General features: G+C 36.5%; 1 protein-coding gene across 5 annotated transcripts in view; it reads left to right on the top strand.

The window, feature by feature from the left end:
- Nucleotides 1-252: 252 nt before the first annotated feature.
- The window catches only part of DPP8 (dipeptidyl peptidase 8), a 55,072-nt gene continuing 34,682 nt past the window's right edge, over nucleotides 253-20,642 (top strand). For 2 of the 5 annotated variants that reach the window (XM_082851918.1, XM_082851922.1), the window contains exons 1-3: nucleotides 536-2,265; nucleotides 4,504-4,773; nucleotides 9,426-9,538. In XM_082851918.1, coding sequence (XP_082708044.1) covers nucleotides 2,229-2,265; nucleotides 4,504-4,773; nucleotides 9,426-9,538 — 420 coding nt within the window. In that variant the 5' untranslated portion in view covers nucleotides 536-2,228. Of the gene's footprint in view, nucleotides 412-477; nucleotides 516-535; nucleotides 2,266-4,503; nucleotides 4,774-9,425; nucleotides 9,539-17,702; nucleotides 17,716-20,642 lie in introns of those variants that run through there. The other 3 variants (XM_082851919.1, XM_082851920.1, XM_082851921.1) reach the window with 3 other exon arrangements.

Below are 20,642 nucleotides of genomic sequence, written 5' to 3'. Positions count from 1 at the left end.
GACTACGGACATGCCACAGTTCGTCCTGTGATTTCCAGCAAGTTACTGCCCCTTTCTGGATTTCTTCTCTGTCCCCCACCCCCGCCCAGTTTCCTTCCCGCGCCTCGTTCGCTCCTCCGGCCACTAGACGGCACTGTCGTAAGGGAACCCCGCCGAGCAGAGAGCTGCGCTCTTCTTGGTCCCGTTGCGCCTCCCCCCGTTGAAGGGCAGCGCGCAAGAAACCGGAAGTGCTGGAGCCGCCGCCGCCGCCGCCGCCTTTAAGTGCCGCGTTCACCGCTTCGGTTACCGCCGGCGCCGTAGCCAAGGAGGCCGCTGCCCCCTGGTCGGGAGTGGAGGCCGCGCGGCATGAAGCGGCGCAGGCCCGGTCCTTAGCGCGCGTCAGGACGTTCCGGGCGGGGCCGGGGGGGGAAGGTGCAGTATCCGCCCCCTCTCCTTCCCCTTCGCCCGCGAGGCCTGCGCCTCAGCCCACTCGGGCCTCTCCGCCTCACGGAGGAACCGCCCGGCGCATTCTCCCGGTTAGCCCGCTCTGCGGTTTACCCGGCGCGTCGCCCTGCGCGGGCCACAGCCGGTGGCGGGACCCCACTTGCCGGAAGAGGAAGCCCAGGCTCTCAGATTCCGAGTCAGCCAACGTTCACTGGGCGCCCCCTGAGCGCTGGGTGCTGGCCTCTGGACTTCCACGTCCGTTATCTTAATTGAGCCTTGCTGGGGTTGGGAGCCGGGTATTGTCCGGGCTTACAGATGAGAAACGGAAGCCCGCAGAGGCGAAGGGATTTGTCTAAAGTCCGACTGTGGCAGATCGGATTCGGACTGAGATTTTCTGGTTTCCCAGCTCGTGTTTTCTACTGCCCCACTTTAGGTCGATTCCCTCCTTGTTTACTGGCCCCTTCTCATTCTATTTCACCTACCTGGCACAGGATAGGTGCTTTTCTTTCCTTTTTTTTTTTTTTCCAAACCTCTCCCCTCACACACTTTTCTTCTAAGACTTGGCATCCCCCCAGTCCCCCTTAATATTCTCTGCTACACCTCTCCTCTTCTTCCGCATTCTAGCTTTCAAGATCGTTGCCCACTTTGTGATAATGAACCTCTCAACTAGCTGACGAGTGAAATAGCTAGGTTTCAACGAGGCTTGGGGTGTTTAAGTGGACAAACTGGCGCCTGGATTAAAAATTAAGGAATGACATTTGAGTGGGTCCAAATTCAAAAGTCCTGAGGCTATTTTCTAACCTTACATGCTCTTCTCTGAATGAGGGGCTTAGTGAATGGGGAGGTGTCTTGACATCGTAGTCCGTTGTTGCTGTGTTAGCACAACTTTTTTCCCTCCATTTCCCACTGAGCCACATCTCTCTCCATCACCTATCTGGGCTCCGAGAGCCCAGAATTAAAACCGATAACAAAGTGACAGGTATAATCACAGACCCTGCTTTTCTTCTTTTACTAAGCCAGAATTTCAACAAACTTAACACTTCCGTTTCTAGAGAAGTTACTTAGTTCAGTTATTTTCAGAGTATATGTGGAAAAGAAATAAGCAAAAATGGAATGCACTGAAAATGGGTAGTACATTCTTTATCTTGTGAAAATCTTGATGTTAACTGGAAGTTAGTTCTCTCCGCAAAAATGACTCTGTAGTTCTTACTGGTTATTCTGTTGAGTCTATTCTGTCTCCAGTCAGCTGAATATGTATTCTGTAAAATAATACAAATTGGTTATTATGTAAAAGGCAGAAGAACAGGACCAGGCACATAGAAATAAATTTTATTATTAATCATCTGTCATTTTTGAAGATTTGCAGCAGCCACTGAGTAACCTCACATCTGTATGCCTTTTATACTTTTAAATGTTCTTCCATAATTTACCTTTTAATGTGTATCCGGATGTCAGGATTTACACTACCGTTTGGATATTCTTTGGAGTAAATTGGGCTATACATTTCTGAAATAAAATCAGTTTATAATTTTCATAATTAAAGTGCAGATACAAAGTAATTCAGGCATTGTATGTTATATCAAAAAGAATATGCATCAGTTTCAAGTACTATTTGAGACTTTAGGCTTAATCTTTTTGGGCACATATGATCCATTTTAATAATGATCAACAGCTTTATATCTTATTTCATTATCCTGGTGAGCAGGATTGGATGGTGAGAAAAGGAAAGACTCCTGTGAGAAGAGAGCAGGATGAGCAGAGGGATCTATGCTTGAAGTTGAGTCACTTCAAAAAGATCTCTTTGAATGTGGAAGAGATCTGAACAGATGAAAATACAATCAGGTAGGCACCAGGGAAGGGCCTTAAGTGAAGAGGTAGGTGGGGCAGTGAAATATATGCACTGTGCTAAGAACATGTACTGACCTATTTTCTAATTTTTGCAATTAGAAAACTCGGGTCACATATTTTGAGAATGTATTTGTATGTAAGGTGTTACGGAAATCTGGAAATTAAATCAGTAGTTACACGTTTGTGTAAATTACTAAAATTATGTAATATCAGGTCTAGCCTAGGAAATGCAGGATATACATTGACCATAAAATACAGAATAGTGTCATTTGAACTGTAAAGTGTGTGTGTGTGTGTGTGTGTGTAGAGAGAGTCAGAAATAGTGAGTCCAGGGACCTAGTACAATTTAGGAATACCAGATAGTTTTGCTTAAGTGCAAGGTAATGGCAACTTTTATGTAAGAGACATGGGAAAATAATGACTCAAGAAGCTGGGCAGTAAGCTTGGGAAGTCTGTCTGAGCTTCCCTGTTCCATCCCCAAGCTCTATTCTTTCAAGTAGTGGTTTGGAGATGAAGTTTCAAGTTTAACGCAAGGGGAGTTGAGAAGAATGAGCCCAGTTTGTATATCTCCTTGTCTCACCTGTCCCTTACTCTGTTAGGAATCAAAGTAGATCCATTGACACATTTGATAGAAAACAGACCCCCACCAGCTTTTAGATGGGCCATTACTGTCATGTACTGCTACTTAATATCAATATGCTGAATACCATTTGAGCTAAATGACTTTTCCTCTGTTGAGCTGTTTGGATTTTAATCATTGGAGGTAAATGCCCAGTTGTAATAATATTACAAGTTGTATACTATAGAACTCTCCAGTAGATTTTCTGGCTGCTCTTGCTACTGTTATATTGAAAACGGTAGTGTATTTCACTGTAGCCTGAAAAAAAACACAATATCGTGGCCGTGGCCTCACAGTTCTGTTCCTTTCGAATGCCGTACAGCACACCAGCACACCTGATGGACTAATTCACAACCCATACCTGCTAATGACTTTTTCTCTGTGGTTGGTAGTTTTTACCACGAACTCCTGTTAACCTGTGAAATTAAGGTTTAAAAAAGACATCATGTTAAATATACAGCCATGTATTGATTTTTGTTGTAGAAGTAGTTAATAATTACGTGAATTGGTTACACAAATGCAATCCAGTTTATCTCCTAAGTCCACATGTTTCGGACATTTATTAGTTCAAAAAGAGCAGGTTGCCCCAGAATTTTTGTTTATGTTGCTCCTTTTTGGTAGCGTTATGAATAATGCATGTCAGAATATCATACAGTGGCTTATAATAACACTTCTTGTTATTTTCTCTGATACTTTGCACCTGTTACATTTAAATATTGAAATAGATAAAGGAAAAAATTATCCTCTTCTGGATTTGTAAAATGAAAGAAACATCATTAGTAGATAAAATCTTAATACTGTTTTTGGGTTGAAGTGGTAAATTGGGTTTGAACTTTTATCAAAATATTGATATTACAAACATTAAATGTTTTGTGCATAAACTACAACTAAAGCCACTTTTTTCTCATTTAATCATAGAAGTTTTATAATCTGTAGTAATAGTCACATAAATTCCTTATAGTATAGAGTTACACAGGGGATCATCAGATAGTGATGTCTAGGCAAGAGCAAAAGACAAAGAAAAAATGTACCAGCCAGTTAGGTCTTTTGTTGTTTGGAGTCTCATTTAAAAGGAAACAGTATTTATATTATCTTGGGTAAGCTCCCTAGAAAGGTTATTAGAAGTACATTGTTTGCCACAATTTTATAACTGTTCTAATTGGTTGTGATTATTTCTGTTCTCTGAAGAAGTCCACGTTTATCAAATGAGTTACTTTTTTTAAGTGCAAAAACACTTAACTCCCTTGGCACATTTAGCTTCACTATTGACATGCTCTTTGAAGGAACATAGCAGCCAACTGGCATATGGCCCATTTCCTTCCAATGTGGGAAAGAAAAAGGAATTTTGGCAAGAGATACTTAAGGAGAGCCTTTTATAAAAGTTCCCCAAGAGATTTATAGTCAACTGTGAAATAGACATGACCTCAATTTTTTTTTAATCTCATTTTTAAAGAAAAGGGGGAGCTATTGCTTTTCTTATGAAGTTTAATTGCAACTGTACTGAAAAGCATTTTTTCCCCTTTTTGGGGGTGTTGGGGGGCCCTATCAGACTGTCATTCTGATTAATATAAGAGAAGGCAGACCTGTGAACTTCATGTGCCTTATTTTTCTAGGAAAATGCAACATGGCAGCAGCGATGGAAACAGAACAGCTTGGTGTTGAGATCTTTGAAACTGCAGAGTGTGAGGAGAATATTGAATCACAGGATCGGCCTAAATTGGAGCCGTTTTATGTTGAACGATACTCCTGGAGTCAGCTTAAAAAGCTGCTTGCTGATACCAGAAAATATCATGGCTACATGATGGCTAAGGCACCACATGATTTTATGTTTGTGAAGAGGAATGATCCAGATGGGCCTCATTCGGACAGGATCTATTACCTTGGTGAGTATGAAGTCATAGTTTCTGAAAGGAAATGCTTTCTTAATTCAAACAGGCTAGATGCAATTGGTACTCAAATTTTGGTGAATAAATAAGTGAATGAATCAGTGATGGTTCCACCAAAGGAAAAAAAAAATAATTAAAAGAACTTCAGTTTTGGTGCTGTTTTCATTTTGTTTTGTCCCATTAACTTGATTTTTATTTGCACATAACAGATCATGAATTGATCATGATCTTACTTTCAAAGTATAGATGCTAGATATTACTTCTTCCTAAAGCTAGTTCAAAATGCCTTTCCTTAGGAATGGTCAGATTAGGAACACAAATAATAAAAACACTAGTTCCCACTTTCAACAGCTACTGCTTTCGTTTTTTTAAACCAAGGCTGGTTTTGGTCTCTTCTTCCTGAGCCCATTCACTCCAGGTTTAAGGTCTGTCTTCATTAAATGCACGATACCACTGATGGACATTTTTGTTTCTTTGTTTGTTTATGCACCTTAAATGCTTTATTAAGATGTTGTAGTAAAAGGAATAGGTAGTAAATTCTGAGCAACTATCATGCTTAGACACAGCTTAGTATTGACTAACCTAGCACATATATAGACACAGGGCAGCGGATAAAGAGCTAGTCTTGGAATCAGAAGCCTAAGCTCTGGTATCCGCTCTTTGCTGACTTGTTTACCCTGTGGGTCTCAATTTCCTCATCTATCAAATGAGGGTTAATGTCTATCTCATGGGATTGTCTTAAGTATTAAACATTTTACATGAAAACATTTCCAACTTAAACCAATATTAAGAAACACAATACTGTTCTTGTACAGCCAAACCAAGTTTTATTGTACTATGGCTAGTTTGAGGAAGGAAACTAAAAAGGGAAAGAAAAAAAATTTGTAGACCCCATTCCCATCCCCCAAGCAGCTGTCTTCATTACAGTATTATTATTGTTTTTTTTTACAGTATTAGTTTTTAGGATTGGAAATAATAGTTGTAAATTATAGTATGCTGCCTAGCATTCACCAACTGGTAATTATTATTTGTATTAGCTTAAGTCCCAAAGGCCTATTCATTAATTGTCGCTCATTGAACACATTTATTGAGAGATGATGCTAAAATATTTAGGTAAGTCATCTAAGTAGGAAATATATATATATATCTTTCTCAAGAAACTTACGCTATGGTTTTTTTCGGAGGCAGAAAGTCAGACTTTCCTCAGATTGGAGAAGCAATATAAGAAAAGCCCATCCATACTTGCTATATCAGGCAGCTTGGTTGGAAGAGAGTTTGGGCACAATTAGGGGAGGAACCCTTATATTTAGTATAATAGTTAAAAATTATAGCCATACCATCCATAATTCTTAACTATAAACAAATGTCTCACAAAAATGTTTATGAATTAACCATTAAAACTGCTTAAAGAAAGGGATTTCACTCCCAGTACAATAGTTGAAATGGAATCACAAGCCCATAAATTTTGGAGTTTCCTTCCTGTAGTCACGCTATTTTATTTTCCTAACCCAGAGCCTGAAGGCAATGAATGGTTGTTAGAATAAGGAAGAAAGGATGTGAGAGATGGGAACACTGGAGGAACTGAGGCCTGAGTTGAGTCCCACAGCTAGGGGTTGGGTGGGAAAGGAAGGGCTGAATAGCCAGAGATGTGTTTGAGGGCCAACCTGCTAATGTGCCTTTGTTTATTAAGTTTTTTAAAATAGGTTTTCTCCCCTCCTCCAAAGCTGTTTGACAATTTTTTTTAAAGAGATATTCTCTGCATGAGTCCACATTAGTAATTGTAGATTCATTTTTTTTTAAGCAACTCCAGAGTATTCCATTATATAATTGTGCCATCTTTTACTTAACCAGGCCTCTAGTAATGGGCATTTAGGTTTTTCTATTTTGGTATTAACAAAAAATGAGGGAGCAGATATCACTGTATTAGATCATTTTTGTACATGTGTGAATTTACTTAATAAGACTAATTCCAAAGAGTGGAATTATTGGGACAAAAGGTGTACAGATTCTGAATTTGTATTGATATTGCCAAATTGCCCCTCCATTGAGGTTATAGAGTTTACATCCCTGCCAGCATTGTCTCAGAGTATTTCTCTACACCTGTACCAATAGTGAGTAATAAAACTTCTTTTTATCTTTCCCAGTCTGATTGGTGAACAGCAGTTCCTCACTGTAATTTTTTTTAATTATTATTGTTTTTTTAATTGACATATAACATTATATTAGTTTCATGTGTACGACATAATGATCCGATATTTATATACATAGTGAAGTGATCACTACAGTAAGTCTAGTTAACATCTGTCACCATACATAGTTATAGTTAATAAAAAATTTTCTTGTGATGAGAACGTTTAAGATTTATTCTCTTAGCAACTTTCAAATATGCAATATAGTATTGCTGTACATTATATCCCCATATTTCATTGTAGTTTTAGTTTTCTTATGAGTGAGGTTGAGCATCCTTTCCCATATTTACAAGGCGTTTGTATTTCTTTTTCTGTGACTGATCTGTTTGTAATCATTGTCTATTTTTTATTGGGTTGTGGGTGCTTTTCTTATTGACATAAAGCACTTTTTTGTACAAGAAGGGAATTAACCCATTGTAGTATTTTTCCCTGAGATTTAATGTCTTTTGCCTTTAGTGCCTTTTGCCCTTCTGTAGAAATCTGTGATTTTTTTTTTTTGGTAGTTAAATTTTTACTTTTTATGTAGTTTTGCATCACATCTAGAAAGGCTTTCTCAGCTCCAAATTATATTTTTTGAAATCTTTATTTACTTTGGACTTCGTTTTGTTCCATTGATCTGTCTGTCAAATCAAGTGCCAATGTTATGCTGCTGTTACTATTATTATTTTTATCATAACTTCAGATGTTTTACTATTTTATAGTACTAGTCACCCTTCATCACTCTTTTTCATACTTTTCTTGATTATTTTTGTTTGCTTGTTTTTCTGTGAGAACTTAAAATTAGATTAGAGCTCCTTTCTCCCAATCCTATTTATACTGTTTTAGGATTACATTATATTTATAGATGAAGTTAGGAAAATTGACAATCTTTATAAAATATTGAGTTTTTCAAGAAAGTTGTATGCCATTTCATTTGCTCAAGTCTTTTATATCCATCTGCATATTAATATTTTTCCATGTAAATCTGTTTCAGAAATTTTAATATACTTCGGACACCAATAAATAGCAGTGTGTCAACAGGAAAGAAACAATGGGAAAAGGTCATTTTGTGTTTAACCAGAACTGGTGTGTGTGTGTGTGTACATAGAATGCATTGGAAATTTTTATTGGTCAAGGTTGAAGCCAAGGAAGGCATTATGGAACAAGGAGCAGTTTTAAGAGGAGCATTTGAAGTGATTGTGGATGGCTCTCATTTGAGGGTAGATGAGAACCAGCTTTTTCATATTTGCAGGAAGCAAATTAGAAGGAAAAGGCTTAAGGAGGATATGATCATATTTTGTAAGATTATGAATGGTATGGATAAGTGACTACAGTCTTAAGAATTATGTAACAAAGTAACTCTGGAATGTACAAAATAGATCTAAGGCAAAACTAAGTGCTGAAGTAAATATCAGCTGATACCTGACTTTTTACTCCAAAAGGCAACAAACTAAGAAAGGTTTAAGAAAAGTTTAGGATAATAAAAGGATAAAGGAATCTGTGGGTATTTGGAGAGTCATCCCCCACCTTTGCAAGGGTTAGCATGGAAGTTACCATGCCCTTCCACAGACTGCCTTCTCTGCCATTATCAGAAACACAAGGCTGAGGATTTGTTCCACTAGAGAGAGTTTTTGTTCTTCCTGTGTGATTTATTTTCTCTTTCCTTCACTCTCCCCTAGCTTTTTTGGAAGTGATACCTTTCTAGCACCTTTTAGAGTAGAAGGACTTTGTTTTACTTTGAGTTTTCTTTGGTTCACCTCTTCATAACCATGTTGTATTTCTATTACTTCTCTTTGATATGTAGTTTATTCTACACTGCTGTGATCTTCCCATTCAGTTATTGTATGATTTCACAGAATAGACCTATCTTCTACTTAATGTAGACCTCTTTCTTTCACAATTCTCGAATAAAGGATAAAGAGACTTTTAACAAATCAGATATCAGATTCCGTGTTGTTTTAATATGAATGTACTTTCATTTGAAACTTATTAGTGATTATAGTGGTAGAACATTTATAGTGAAGAAAAACTCAAATTGTTAGACCTATGTATATTTCTAAGTAAATACTTTAAATGATTCATAAAAAGAAGAAGCTTGGTAGTCTGAAGTTGTCACAAAGTACCCCCATTTGGAATCTAATGAGTCTATTGCCAACTTGTAAGACACTAACAATTAAAAAAAAACAACAACTAAAAGTGACACTTATCCTTACATCATCTTATACACTTTTATGTTTATTTTGAGAGGGACTAAAATTTGAATATCAAAAGGAAACCTGAGGATTTTTCTGGGAGCCTGGGTTTTACTGAAGAAAATTACTGTGGCATATGGCATGTGCATCTCCTACTTGTTAACATTCATTATAGGTCCCATAGACTACAAAATTTTGCAGTATATAGGAGGCATTATATACTTACTGCTATAATTGTGGTAGATTGCTATTTTTTAAAATAACAAAAAATGATTGTTTCCTTTTATAGCTATGTCTGGTGAGAACAGAGAAAATACACTGTTTTATTCTGAAATTCCCAAAACCATCAACAGAGCAGCAGTCTTAATGCTCTCTTGGAAGCCTCTTTTGGATCTTTTTCAGGTAGGGTTAAACATTGTTATTCCTATGATTTTGTGTATGTTTTTAGATATTACATTTGTTTAGGGACAGAAATTCAATTGGGGTTTTATATTTGAAGTAGATATGAATCAAAAGGAATTAAAACAGTTTTATGTTTTTGCATGTATGACCATGAAATTTCATTAAATTCTCAATATCTGAAACTAGGGATAGTAGACATTACAATTCAGTTTTTTTTTTTTTTTTTTGGCCGCCCAGTACGGCGCAGCATGTGGGATCTTAGTTCCCCGACCAGGAATCAACCTGTGTCCCCTGCAGTGGAAGGGTGGAGTCTTAACCAATGGTCCCTGGACCGCCAGGGAAGTCCCCAGATTGTTTTTTGGCTACCTTTCTCCCTGTTTAACTATCTTTCTCTTCTACAAACTTGCTAGTTATGTAATTCTCACATTTTGGTGGAAGAGTTATTCACATAAAAGAAGTAATGTATATTTCCAGAAAGCTTTTTATTCAAATCTTTAAATTGAATTTTTAGTTCTAATATTTAGTAACAGTACTAATGTAAGGGTTAAATAAAGGTACTAAGTTCAGTGTTTTTTTTCTAAATAGCATAATTCAATTTATGTAAAATCAAAGGTTAGGTTTTTTTTTTCTTCAATATTTTGTCTTTAGACAATATGTAAATGGTTCAAAACATCCCAAGAACAAGATGATAGTTTGGGTGTGATTGTTTGCCTTTTTAGTTCTCATTTATTATTTTTACATTGAGTATTGAATAGAATATTTGGACTAGGAACTAAAATGTGATATTTCTCTTAGGAAGTAAAAAAACAAAACAAAACAAAACAAAACCTTCCATGACAATTTATCATTTTGACTGCAACTGTTTATCAGGGATGTTGTTTCTTACATTGGTTTGTGACTTTCCTTTAAAACAAAAAAATTCCTTATTCTAAGAACAGTGTGTTGAACTGAAATAATGGTAGTTTTCTCATGGAAAAGGTTGCAAATTAGTGAGTCAAAGTTGTTTTTTTTTTAAGCTTTATTATGGAAAATTTCAAACCATACAAAAGTAGAATCCTATGCAAACTAGTTTTAACAATTTTCAAATCTTTGCCATCAGTGTTTCACTGTAGCCTTACCAGTCCTCCCTCACAATCCCTATCCCCACTTCTCAGATTATTATTATTTTTTTTTAGAGAGTTGGCATTCTTATTTATTTATTTGGTTGCACCAGGTCTTAGTTGCAGCTCGCCAGCTCCTTAGTTGCAGCACGTGGACTCCTTAGTTGTAGCAGGTGGGCTCCTTAGTTGTGGCTCCAGGACTCCTCAGTTGCGGCTTGCGGCTCCTTAGTTGTGGCATGCGAACTCTTAGTTGCGGCATGCATGTGAGATCTAGTTCCCTGACTAGGGATTGAACCTGGGCCCCCTGCATTAGGAGTGCAGAGTCTTATCCACTGCACCACCGGGGAAGTCCCACATCTCGGATTATTATTTATTTATTTATTTTTTTGCTGTACGCGGGCCTCTCACTGTTGTGGCCTCTCCCGTTGCGGAGCACAGACTCCGGATGCGCAGGCTCGGCGGCCATGGCTCACAGGCCCAGCCGCTCCGCAGCATGTGGGATCTTCCCGGACCGGGGCACGAACCCGTGTCCCCTGCATCGGCAGGCGGACTCTCAACCACTGCGCCACCAGGGAAGCCCTCGGATTATTTTTAAAGAGTTCCCAAGTAGGTCATTTCACTCCTAAATAAGTCAGTATGTATCTCTAAAGAATATAGATTCTTTTTAGATATCATCACATCTTAAAAAATCATTGATCATTTCTTCATATAAAATATTCAAATTTCCCTGATTTTTAAATTTCTCTTTTTTTACACTTGATTTGTTAAATCAGAATCTAAGTAAGGTTCATATATTACAATTGATTGATAGGTTTCTTAAGTTTCTCTTACTTTTAATATATTGCTTTCCTTTCCATCCATTTTTTCCCCACTGCAGTTTATCTATTGAAGAAAGAGGGTCTGTTTTGCTGATTGTATTCCTGTGGTGTTATTTAATATGTTCTTCAGTCTCCTGTATTCTCTGTAAATATAAATAGGTAGTCAGATCTCGAAGCTTCATCAGACCCAGGTTTCCTCTTTTTTTCTCCCCCAATAATACTTTACAGATCAAAAGAATTGAACACAGGGCCTTGAACAAATAATTCTATACCCATATCCATAACAGCACTATTCACAATAGGCAAAAGGCGGAAGTAACCCAAGTGTCCATGGACAGATGAATAAACAAAATGTGTCATTGTTGGGTTGGCCAAAAAGTTCGTTCAGGTTTTTCCAGAACATCTTTTTTTTTATCTATTTATTTATTTATTATTAATTTATTTTTGGCTGTGTTGGGTCTTCGTTGCTGCACGCAGGCTTTCTCTAGTTGCAGTGAGTGGGGGCTACTCTTTGTTGCAGTGCGTGGGCTTCTCATTGTGGTGGCTTCTCTTGTTGCAGAGCATGGGCTCTAGGCGTGTGGGCTTCAGGAGTTGTGGCACGTGGGCTCAGTAGTTGTGGCTTGTGGGCTCTAGAGCGCAGGCTTGGTAGTTGTGGCTCATGGGCTTAGTTGCTCCGCGGCATGTGGGATCTTCCCGGACCAGGGCTCAAACCCATGTCCCCTGCAGTGGCAGGCGGATGCTTAACCACTGTGCCACCAGGGAATTCCCTCCAAAACATCTTATGGAAAAATCTGAACTAACTTTTTGGCCAACCCAATACATGTGATGGAATATTATACGGCCTTAAAAAAGAAGGAAATTGTGACACGTGCTGCAACATTGATGAACTATGAAGATATCATGTTAAGTAAAATAAGCCAGTCACAAAAGACAAATACTGTCTGATTCCACTTACATGGGGTGCCTAAAGTAGTCAAATAGACTCCTAGAATGGTAGTTGACAGAGGCTAGGGGAAGGAAAAATGAGGAGTTGCTGTTTAATTAGTTTAATGGGTATAGGGTTTCAGTTTTGCAAAATGGCAGAGTTCTGGAGATGGGTTGCACAGCAATGTGAGTATAGTTAACAGTAGTGAATGGTACACTTAAAAATTGTTAAGATAGTAAGTTTTATGTTATATATTTTACCACAATTAACAAAATAATATTTCATAGACAACGTTGTATGCCTCCATCAAAAGTCGTATAGAGCCTTATTTATCTTCTTGCGATGATAGCACCCTTTGATCATTACCTAGATCCATTATAAAACAGTGAAATTTTATCATTCCTTCTTCATTTATTAACTGAAAAACTTCTATAAAGAGAAAACTGCTATACAACAACTATTCAGTTATTCTGAGTTCTAGTTCACAATAGAAAGGCAGGATGTTTCTTGTCCTTTATTTCCCATTTTTCAAATAATCTGTGTTCTACAGTCTTATATATGTGATCAGTTAGGGGTTTTGGAGGAGATTTTGTATCTTTATAAACTTACAGTGTAAGCCTGTTTGGTATCTTTTGATCCATTGACAGTTATTATTCTTATTGTACAAATGTGTTATTTTTTTTTTTTCAAATGTCTTATTTTTGGCTGTTGGAATCCCTTTCAACTTGACATGTCAAATCCTTTTGACGTGACCCTGGTAATAGATGATAGCGCTGTTGCTTTCTGCTGTGAAGATGTGTTATGATCATCTTTCACATTGCTTATCCCATGCTTAGAATCAGCCATTTCTCTCTAGTTCCTTTAGGGGAAAGTGGTGTTAAGAGACCATGATCTGGGTACTAGAGATGCTTATTATTATTGGGTTGTTAATTGTTTCTAGGTCTTTTTATTGGGCAAACTAGGGAATACATACATTGTGTGTGTGGGTGTGGGTGTGTGTGTGTGTTTGAAATGTACAAATCACCATGAAGTCATATCAATTCAGATAAGATATAAGGTCAGACTGATATATCCAGTTAAGATATTGCACTACAGGATTTTTCTTTAACCTCATTTATCCTACATATGAATTTTCTTTCTCTGGTGCCAAAGGTTCTGTTTTAAACAACAGTATGATTACTCATTTGCTTTACTCCATACTACACACAAAACAGTTTTAAAATAACAAATGAATCAGTGCTGATTACTTAACAGTAACTTGGAATTTGTTTTCTCTGTGTGGTCATGCTATCAGTTCTATACAATTAGATTCATTTGCTTCATTTTGTTTTCAAGTGTTAGGAATTCCTTTGTTTTTAATTTAATTTTTGTAGAAAATAGTTATATGGTTCCAAAGTCAGATCTACAAAACCAGAAGTATTCAGAGAAGCTCCTCATCTCCTCTACCCTATTTCTCCCCTTCTCCTTCTAGATAATCTTTGTGTTTTTAAATGGCTTATCCTTCTTTTTTTAAAAATATAAGCGACTACATAGATATTCCTATCCCCCATTAGATAAATAGTAACATACAGTATACATTTTCTCCACCTTGCAATTTTCAAATAACGATGTATCCTTAAAATCACTCCATAAGAATATATAGTGAGTCCTCCATATCCACAGGTTCAGCATCCTTGGATGCAGAACTAAGCTGCATCCTTGGATGCAGCTGTACTAAGCCATTTTATAGTCTGAGGGACTTGAGCATCCACAGATTTTGGTATCCATGGGGGTGGGGGGTGTCCTAGAACCAATCCCTCACAGATTCTGAGGGACAACTGTATACATAATCTTTATTTCTTTTTACATCTGTGTTGTGTTGTACAGACAAATCATGTTCAACCAGTTCCCTCTTGATAGACATTTTAGTTATTTTCAATCTTTGTATTACAGATAGTAGTGCAGTAAAACGGCCTGAGCTTTTTACATTTTTGCCAGTGTATCTTTAAGCTAGTTTCTTAGAACTGAAGTCACTGGACCAAAATGTATATGGTTTTGTAATTTTGCTAGATATTATCAAGTTTTCTTCCATAGGAGCTGTGCCATTTTGAATTTCCATCAGTAAGGTATAAGTGTGCCTGTTTTCCCAGAGACTCTCCAACACAGTACGTGGTCAGACATTTGGATTTTTTTGCCAATCTGATAGATAGAAATGGTATACCAGTGTAGTTTAATTTGCTTTTCTTTTATAGGCAAAGTTAATCATCTTTTATCTCTAACCCATTTTTCTGTGGAGTGATTGGTCTTTTTCTTCATTTTTAGGAGCCTTTTATATACTGGAGATATTAATAACCCTTTGTCTGTGATATAGTTTCAGATATTTTCCTGAAGTTGTAATTTGTATTTTTACTTTATGGTGTGTGCGTGTGTGTGCGCATGCCATGTGGAAGATTTTTGTGTAATAAAATTTATCCATCTTTTTGGTATTGTTTCAAGAATTTGTGTCTTCTGTCATAAGACAGTTTTTCTACACCCAAGTTATAAAAGAATTTATCCATGTTTTCATCCAGTGCTTTATATAGTTTCTTACATGGTTTCATTTTTTAAAGCTTTATTGAGGTATAATTGGCATATAAAAAGCTGCAGATATTAAAGTGTACAATTTGATAGATTTGGATGTACATATGATGTACCTGTGAAACCCTTACCTCAGTCATTACCCTCAAAAGTTTTCTTGTACTGGCTTGTATTCTCCCCTACCCACCCATTCAGGGGTACAGGCAACCAATGTACCAGTCTTGCACAGTCCTTCATAAGATTTATCCCTAAGTATTTCATATTTCTTTATTCTATTGTAAATGGCTTTGTTTTCTAATTTCAGTTTCTGGTTGATCATTGCTAGTATTTTTTTTTAACTTTCTAAGTGCTTTCTCACTTGTTTTTTTTTAATTGTAGTTGATTTACAATGTTATGTTAGTTTCTGGTGTACAGCAGTGATATTGATATATATATATATATATATTCTTTTTAGATTCTTTTCCTTTAGAGTTTATTACAAGATACTGAATATTGTTCCCTGTGCTGTACAGCAGGACCTTGTTGTTTATCTATTTTGTATATAGTAGCTTGTATCTGCTAATCCCAAACTCCTAATTTATCCCTCCCCCACCTTTCCCCTTTGGTAACCATAAGTTTATTTTCTACGTCTGTGAGTCTGTTTCTGTTTTGTAAATAAGCTCATTTGTATCAATTTTTTTTATATTCCATGTATAAGTGATATCATATGATATTTGTCTTTCTCTGTACTTCACTAGTGTGATCATCTCTCAGTCCATTCATGTTGCTGCAAGTGGCATTATTTCATTCTTTTTTTTATGGCTGAGTGGTATTCCATTCTGTGATGTATGTATATCACATCTTCTTTATCCATTCATCTGTTAATGGACATTGAGGTTGCTTCTATGTCTTGGCTATTGTAAATAGTGCTGCTGTGAACAGGGTTTTTCTTTTTTAATTTGTTAATATGGTAAAACAAAACATCACTTGATTGTTGAGTGTTAAACCAATCTTGCATTCCTGGGATAAAGCCCACTTGGTTCTAACTTATTATCCTTTTAAATATTGTTGGATTCAATTTGCTAATATTTTGTTTAGATTTTTTTATATCTATGTTCATGAGAAGTATTGGTCTGTAGTGTTCTTTTCTTGAAATTTGTCTGATTTTGGTAATAGTGTTATGCTAGCCACAGAATAAGTTGGGAGTTATTTCCTCCTTTTTAATTTTCTAGAATTTGTTTGGTAGAATTCACCAGTGATGCCATCTGTAATTTTCTTTGTGGAAAGGTTTTTAACTACAAATTCAATTTCTTCCTTAGATGTAGTGCTATTCATATTATGTATTTCTTTTTGAGAAAACTTTGGTTGTTTGTGTCTATTAAGAAATGTTTCCATTTCATGTAAGTAATCAAATTTATTGGCATAAGTTTCATAATATTCCCTAATCTTTTCAATGTCTGTAAGAATTTTTGGTGTTGTCCCTCTCTTATTCCTGATATTTTGTGTAATTTGTGTCTTCTCCACTCCCAGCCTTTTTTTTTTCCTGATCAGTCTGGCTAAGGGTTTATCAGTTTGGTTTCATTTATTTTTCTCTGTTGTTTTGTTTTTTTCTCTTTCATCATTTTATGCTCTAAACTTTATTAATTCTTTTCTTATGCTTACTTTGGATTTTGTTTGTTCTCCTTTTTCTAGTTTCATAAGGTGGTAGCTGAGGTCACTAGTCTGAGACCTTTCTTCTTTTCTTATATAGGCACTTAATGTTCTAAATTTCCCTTTAAGTACCACATTAGCTGTAGCACATACGTTTTGATATGTTGTGTTTCCATTTTCATTTAGTTCAAAATACTTCCTATTTCCCTTTAACCCATAAGTTATTTAGAAGTGTACTGTATAGTTTCCAAATATTAGCATATTTTTCAGAAATTTGATTTCTAATTTAATTCCACTGTGATCCAAGAACATACTTTGTATGACTTAAATCTTTTCAATTTTTTAAAGTCTTGTTTTATGGCCCTGAATGTAGTCCATCCTTGTATGTATTCTGTGTTCACTTGAAAAGAATATATGTTCTGTTTTTGTTGGGTCTATAAATGACCATTAGATCAAATTGGTTTATTGTATTGTTAAAGTCTTCTATGTCTTTACTGATTTTCTATTTGTTCTATCAGTTATTGAGAGAGAATGTTGAAATCTCCAACCATAATTGTAGATTTGACTGTTTCTCATTGCAGTTCTATTAGTTTTTCCTTTAGTATATATTTTGAAGCTATGTTATTAGGGGTATAAGTGGATAGGATTGTTATATCCTATTCGTAAGTCTACTGCTTTCTTAGTTTGAAATGACCTTCTTTATTTCAAGTAATATTCTTTACTCTGAAGTTTACTTTGATGTTAATATAGTCCCTCTAGCTTCCTTTTGATTACTGTTAGCATAGAATAAGCTTTTCCATTAAAAAAATTTTTTTACTGGCTTTGTTGAGATATAATTCAAATACCATACAATTCACTCAAAGTATACAATTCAATAGTTTTTAAGTGTATTCAGAGGGTTGTGTCACCATCATCACCATCTAATTTTAGAACTTTCTGTCATCTGCAAAAGAAACCCATTAGCAGTCATTCCCCATCCTTTCACCCTCTGTACCCCCAGGCCAAGGCAACCACTAATCTACTTTGAGTCTCTATAGATTTGCCTATTCTGAACATTTCATACAAATGGAATTGTATAATATGTGGGCCTTAATGACTGGTTTCTTTCTCTTAGCACAGTATTTTCTGGATTCATTCACACTATAGCAGGTAATAATGCTTCATTTATTTTTATGACTGAATAATATTCCATTGTATGGCTAGACTACATCTTATTTATCCATCAGTTTATGGATAAAGTTGGGTTGTTTCAGCTTTGGAGCTTATATGAATAATGCTGCTTTTAACATTCAAATGCAAGATTTTGTATAGATTTGTTTTCAGTTCTCTTGGGTATATATCTAGGAGTGGAATTACTGGGTTATGTGGTAACTCTGTGTTTACATTTTTAAGGAACTACTAAATTGCTTTCCACAGCAGCTGCATCATTTTACATTCCCACCAGCTATGTATAAGGGTTCTAATTTCCTACATCCTCACCAACACTTGTTGTTGTCCGTCATTTTGATTATAGCCATCCTAAGAGATGTGAAGTGATATCTCATTGTTATTTAATTTGCATTTCCCTAATGACCAGTAATGCTGACCATTTTTTCATGTGTTTATGGGCCATTTGTATACCTTCTTTAAAGAAATGTCTGGGGAGGGCTTCCCTGGTGGCGTAGTGGTTAAGAATCCGCCTGCCAGTGCAGGGGACACGGGTTCAAGCCCTGGTCCGGGAAGATCCCACATGCCGTGGAGCAGCTAAGCCCGTGCGCCACAACTACTGAGCCTGCGCTGTAGAACCCGCAAGCCACAACTACTGAGCCCACGTGCCACAACTACTGAAGCCCGCACACTTAGAGCCCATGCTCCACAACAAGAGAAGCCACAACAATGAGAAGCCCAAGCACTGCAACGAAGGGTAGCCCCAGCTTGCTGCAACTAGAAGGAAGCCCACATGCAGCAACAAAGACCCAAAGCAGCCAAAAATAAATATAATTAATTTTTTAAAAAAGAAAAGAAATGTCTGGGGAATTCCCTGGTGATCCAGTGGTTAGGACAATGCACTTCCACTGCAGGGAGCCCAGGTTCGATCCCTGCTCGGGGAACTAAGGTCCGGCAAGCTGCATGACGAGGCCTAAAAAAAAAAAAAGGTCTGTGCAAGTCCTTTGCCATTTCAAATTGGGTCTTTTTAATGTTGAATTGTAAGAGTTCTTTATGTATTCTAGATACTGGACTTTCTTTTCTCCCATTCTGTGGGTTGTCTTTTTATCTTTTTCTTTAATTGCAGTAATCATTAATTTATTAGTAGAAAATCAGCCATAATTACCTTTGGCAAGTATTTAGTACTATAATCATTAATTTAAATCTATACATTTAAACACATTTTGATCTCTCCTTTATCGAGATAAGACATTTTTGTTACTTCCCCGTTTTTCTATTCTTCATTTACCTTACTGTGAAGTTCTTATACCTTCATTTTAAAAAATTGTGGACATAATACACATAATATAAAATGTATCATCTTAACCATTTTTGAGTGTACATTAGTACATCAGTGGCATTAAGTACATTCACATTGTCGCAAGCATCACCACCATCCATCCACAGAACTCTTTTTGTCTTGCAAAACTGGAATACTGTACTCATTAAACAATAACTTCCCATTACCTCTCTGCCAAGCCCCTGGCAACCACCATTCTACTTTCTGTTCCTATGAGTATGACTACTCCAGGTGCCTCATAGAAGTAGAATCATACAGTATTTGTCCTTTTGTGACTGGCTTATTTCACTTAGCATAATGTCCTTAAGGTTTATCCGTGTTGTAGCATATGTCAGAATGCTAAATATTATTCTATTGTATGTATATACCACATCTTGTTTGTGTATTCATCCATTAATAGACACTTGAATTGCTTCTACCTTTTGGCTATTATAAATAATGCTCCTGTGAAGATGGGTATACAAATATCTTTTCATGTCCCTGCTTTTGATTCTTTTAGGTATATACTCAGAGGTGGAATTGCTGGATCATATGATAGTTCCATTTTTATATTTTTGAGGAACTGCCATACTGTTTTCCATGCACCATTTTACATTCACACTAGCAGTGCACAGGAGTTCCAGTTTCTCCACATCCTTGCCAGCACTTACTATTTTCTGGCTTTTTGATAGGAGCCATCCTAATGAGTATGAGGTAGTGTCTCATTGTGGTTCGATTTGCTTTTCCCTAATGATTAGTGATATTGAACATCTTTTCATGTACTTATTGGCCATTTGTATATCTTCTTTGGAGAAATGTCTAATCAAGTCTTTTGCCCACTTTGTTAACCAGGTTGTTAGCAGTTTTTGTTGTTTACTTTCTTGATAATGTCCTGTTGTTTGAATAGGGACCACCAAAAGGATATGTCCAAGTCCTAAAAGTGTCTGTGAATGTGATCTTGTTTAGAAATAGGGTCTTTGCAGATGTAATTAAGTATCTCAAGATGAAATAATTCTGGATTTAGGGTGGGCCCTAAATGCAATCATTGATTGCAAACTCTACTGAGTAGAGTTTCCTGTGCTATACAGTAGGTCCTTATTAGTTAACTGTTTTATATATAGTAGTGTGTATATTTCAATCCCAATCTCCCAGTTTATCCCTCCCCACCCCCCTTACCCCCTGGTCACCATAAGTTTGTTTTCTACGTCTGTAACTCTGTTTCTGTTTTGTAGATAAGTTCATTGGTACCCCCTTTTTTTTTAGATTCCACATATAAGCGATACCATATGATATTTGCCTTTGACTTACTTAACTCAGTATAACAATCTCTAGGTCCATCCATGTTGCTGCAAATGGAATTATTTTGTTCTTTTTTATGGCTGAGTAATATTCCATTGTATATATGTACCACATCTTCTTTATCCATTCCTCTGTTGATGGACATTTAGGTTGCTTCCATGTCCTAGCTATTGTAAATAGTGCTGCAGTGAGCACTGGGGTGCATGTATCTTTTTGAATTATGGTTTTTTCCAGATATATAAACTTGGCTACTTTTATTTTTTTTATTTTTTAAATATTTATTTATTTATTTTTTACTTTGGCTGCACTGGGT

The sequence above is a fragment of the Leucopleurus acutus genome, assembly GCF_964270905.1.
Source record: "Leucopleurus acutus genome assembly, chromosome: 1".
In the NCBI taxonomy this organism is placed as follows: Eukaryota; Metazoa; Chordata; class Mammalia; order Artiodactyla; family Delphinidae; genus Leucopleurus; species Leucopleurus acutus.
This window is presented reverse-complemented; position numbering and strand designations above follow the sequence as displayed.